Below are 3,983 nucleotides of genomic sequence, written 5' to 3'. Positions count from 1 at the left end.
TTATTTTTATAATATAATTTGAAAATTTCAACAGAGCAGTTAAAGTACTTAAATATAATAAATTCAAGTTATATATATCTTTTATTTTTTGAAGGAGCATGAATAATATGGTAAATATGTTATTTGCCCCTTATGTAAGCATCATATATTGTTTCCTTCGCACAAAACTTTAGTGGAGGCAGCCGCAATCAGTGGGCCTTAGCTGCCTCCGTCCTTGTATACTGCATAAGGAGAGAGTTCGTGGGTTTATCTGGTCTATTGCAATTTTTTTTTCTAATCTATAACAAGAAATTATTCTCTTAATATAACGTTTTTTTTTTTTAATTTTATTTTTAATATATTATACAAGCGATTCTACACTAAATTCTTCTTATCTACAGGAAGGGAAATTCAAATTCAAGTACAAATTAACAATGCTCAAAACTTGGCTCTTAATATTATGTTCAATATGCATTCATTTTTTAGTATGGCCTGCTTGGAATCCATGTCATGAGTTTTCACAAAATGAGAAACAATATTTACTCACGCATGTAAGATGAAAAAAATGAAGCTTAAAACAAATGAAAACCCACAAAAACATATACCATTTTCATGATAACCCAACGCTAGCAGTACTGCAACCTGTCCAAATCCATAATTATTTTCCTCTAAAATTTCCATGTCTTTAGACTTCAGTCCCATGATTAAAACATCAATCAAACCCTACACATAAATAACCCCCAGTTAGCTCCTTGCTTACATGATCATACTGTAAACCTCACCTCACATGAGACCATCACAGAGGGAGAGAGGTTTTTTTCAAATTTGTTAAACCCCATAACAAAATTCAACCAAGGTAGTTGTCTTCTGCAGCTAGCTAGCTGATGATCACCTAGTACAAAGTAATAATATTACACCTCATATAATATTATCATCACTGGTTTTGGCTTCCCTTGCTCAGCTTCAATCCATAATTTTCCCACAAGTTCTCCCCCTCACTCATCAAGAACGGAAAACAATTATCAGGCACTGCATTGCTCCCCACATTACTTGCATTATTCCCACCATTAGGAGAATTGTTAGAACCATCATGGTTACCTTGGTCATTACTCATTTCACCACAATACCCTCCTTGACTACTATACAATGAGGAACACGACTCATTGCTCTGAAAGTAACAGGCTGCCGATGCACTTCTCGAATTTGCATTCTCCTTTCGCTTCTTATTCATGAATAACTCCTTGGCACTCCTACTCATGTTATGAACTATTTGATCAGGATCATTGTGATCAGGTGATGAAGAATTGTAATTAGTAGCTTTCGCTTGATCAGTTGATGATGATCCTCCCGATATCTTGTGCAGTGCATCCATCAAAGCCTTATCCCTAGCTTCAATCCATGCCCTCTCTTTGGCCCAGAAATTTTGCTCTCTCTCAACCCTATCAACTTCTTGTTTCCTCCACTCCTCCTCTCTCACCACCCTCTCCCTCTCCTTTTGCTCAAGGGTCCTCATTAGCCTCTCCAACCACTCCTCTTGCTTCTCAATCAGCTTCCTCATTTGTGCATCGATAAACTCTTTTATCTTCGTTTTCCAACCCCTCCGTCCAATTCCTCCTCTTCTTTTCCTCGTTGTCTTCACCTCCTGCGAATCATTGTCCATTGCGGCTGCACTGACATCATTATTAATGTCTTGATCTTCTGAGGAGGAGGTTTCGAACTCGGATGAATTCGAGAGGCTGAGGCTGTCACAGTGCTTTTGATCAGATGACTGATGATGATAGGGAGTAGTGATCTCTTGATTTGCTTGAGCATTGCCGGCTGCTTGGTAACGATAATTGTTACTATTATTACCAACGAAATGGGTTTCTGCAGGCAAAGATGGTGAGACTACGGTATTGGTAGTTTCTCCATAGAGAGCTTCGAGCTGTCGAAAGAACCGATAATGCTTTCCATCTTGTCTTCCAGCCTTTCCTTCCTTTGTTTTCTTGTAGTACTTGTACAAATTTTCAAACTTCTCTCTACATTTTTTCCCACTTCTTTGATACCCATGTTCCTCACACATGATCCTGCCACAAATTTTTATTATAAATAGGAGGCAGATGAAAGGAAATAAAAACTGGGTTCTAAGACAAAAAACAAATACAACACTTTCTTAGTAAAAGACTTGCAATCCTGGTAGTGTCGGCTTGTAATTAAGCAGAGTGTCATAGTGATTGGTTATATGAAGAGGATATTGGTAAGTAGCCTTAAATTGAAAATCGAATTTTAAAATAACTAAGCTAAAAACCCATTAAAATGTTGTGGCCATGTGAAATATTTATGATCATTTCTTTGCTAATGATGATGTTATGATATCCCAATTAAGCATATGACCTTTCAAATTTTCTAAAGAAAGAGAATGTATAGTCTTGTAGGGGGGCTGTATTTTCATTGTGTATCATGTCTTTTCAATATCAGATAAAAGCCAGTCGACTAATATATAGTACTCAAGCATGGAAGAGGCCAACCAACCATTAATTATTATGGCAAAAATAAAATAAAAACAAAAATTTGTGTTTGAAAGAAGGGTCACATTTTCAACTGATGAACTCAGTTCGCAACTGATCAACTGAAATTGCTTATATATATATATATATATATATATATATAATTATTTTCCAACTCAAAACATGGAAAACTATCCACAAATTGCTTCAAAATAATTTTAATTAATAAATAGAAACACAATGGAAGTACCCGAATATGATTTTACTTAAACCTTCATGCCAAAGTTACTATCATGCACCAATTAATTAAGAGAAATCACATAATAATGATGACCAAAACAAATTTGACAAACCAAGAGTGAACAAAAAAATTTGAAAATTTAAGAAGAAGAAGAAGATAAGTAGATATGCTAGGGTAGGGTGTATACTGGTACAAGTGTATGTATATATGTATGTATTTACATACCTAGAGACTTCATCCCAGAGAGGACCTTTTTGATTAGCCTCTTTGAACTTAAAATCAAGCCCGGATCGGATCTCCAGAAGAGTGAGAGTCTCTTGCCTCGGCCACCTTCCGGACCCTTCACCGCCAAGACACCCGCCAGCTTCAGCTTCCAAGCCACCGCCACTAAGAGAAGGAGCTGCCGTAACTGTAGTAGGAGTAGTTACACCTGCAGCACTAGTAGAGTCCGGAGAGCGAAACTCATGATGATGGTGAAGCCCACGAGGGATCATCTCGTGGGTTTGAGGACGGTCTATCATCATGAGCTGCTCGTACGGATGGTGTTGGTGGTGAAGAGAAGGAGGAGGAGGAGGAGGTCCTCGGTGGTGGTTCGGGAAGAGCTCGGTAGTGGGTTGTAGTGGGATGGAGGGGAAGTGGGTCCGACCTCCGTTCATGAGTTGCCGGAGATCGGCCATATTGTACTGATCTTCCATTTCCATGGAGAACAAAGAAGAAGAACAAGAAACAAATGTTCACTTAAAAGAAGAAATATTGAGAGAAAAATGAAGAACAAAAAGAAGAGTGAGAGGGAGAGTAAGAGAGGAGAGGAGAGGAGAGGAGAGGAGAGAGAGCGGCAGAGTCGGATCGTGTCGTTCACGAAAAAGCTGGAATTTAAGCACAGGACAATGGTCCCATGTCTGAGAGTGTATGTGTGTGTTTATGTATCCATGTATACGTCTAGTGACTCATTTCGTCTAGAGCGTGAAATTTGTAGTGTTTGGGCACGAGGATAAGCGAAGGATGCAACTTGGATGGATTGAGTATGCGGAGAGGTTAATCGGGTGCGTTTTAATATTATCATACCACTTAAAATTAACACGTTTATTTAGTTTTTTTCTTCTAAATGCTTAAAAGTGGAACGTATTAACATTATCGTCTACGGAGATACTATGACATGCAGTAGTGGAGCCCTGTTAGGGTTAATGGCTGCTCATGACCACAACAACTTCTTAACCCATGTATATTATGTGTATATTTATTGGTAAATTTATCTTTTACCCCAATTAAGAAGAAAG

General features: G+C 38.1%; 1 protein-coding gene across 1 annotated transcript; it reads right to left on the bottom strand.

Annotated features, from left to right (window-relative positions):
• Positions 1-612: 612 nt before the first annotated feature.
• LOC137746134 (trihelix transcription factor PTL) lies at positions 613-3,669 on the bottom strand. The gene is made up of 2 exons (XM_068486214.2): positions 2,932-3,669; positions 613-2,045 (listed from the first exon to the last, which is right to left on the bottom strand). Exons 1-2 carry the CDS (start codon positions 3,405-3,407, stop codon positions 914-916), a joined length of 1,608 nt encoding a protein of 535 aa, XP_068342315.2. The 5' UTR covers positions 3,408-3,669; the 3' UTR covers positions 613-913.
• Between the last annotated feature and the right edge of the window lie 314 nt (positions 3,670-3,983).

This window comes from Pyrus communis, chromosome 12, assembly GCF_041283825.1.
Source record: "Pyrus communis isolate YQ-2024b chromosome 12, ASM4128382v1, whole genome shotgun sequence".
Classification (NCBI taxonomy): domain Eukaryota; kingdom Viridiplantae; phylum Streptophyta; class Magnoliopsida; order Rosales; family Rosaceae; genus Pyrus; species Pyrus communis.
Note: the sequence above shows the minus strand (reverse complement) of the source record. Positions and strands in the feature narration are given on the sequence as shown.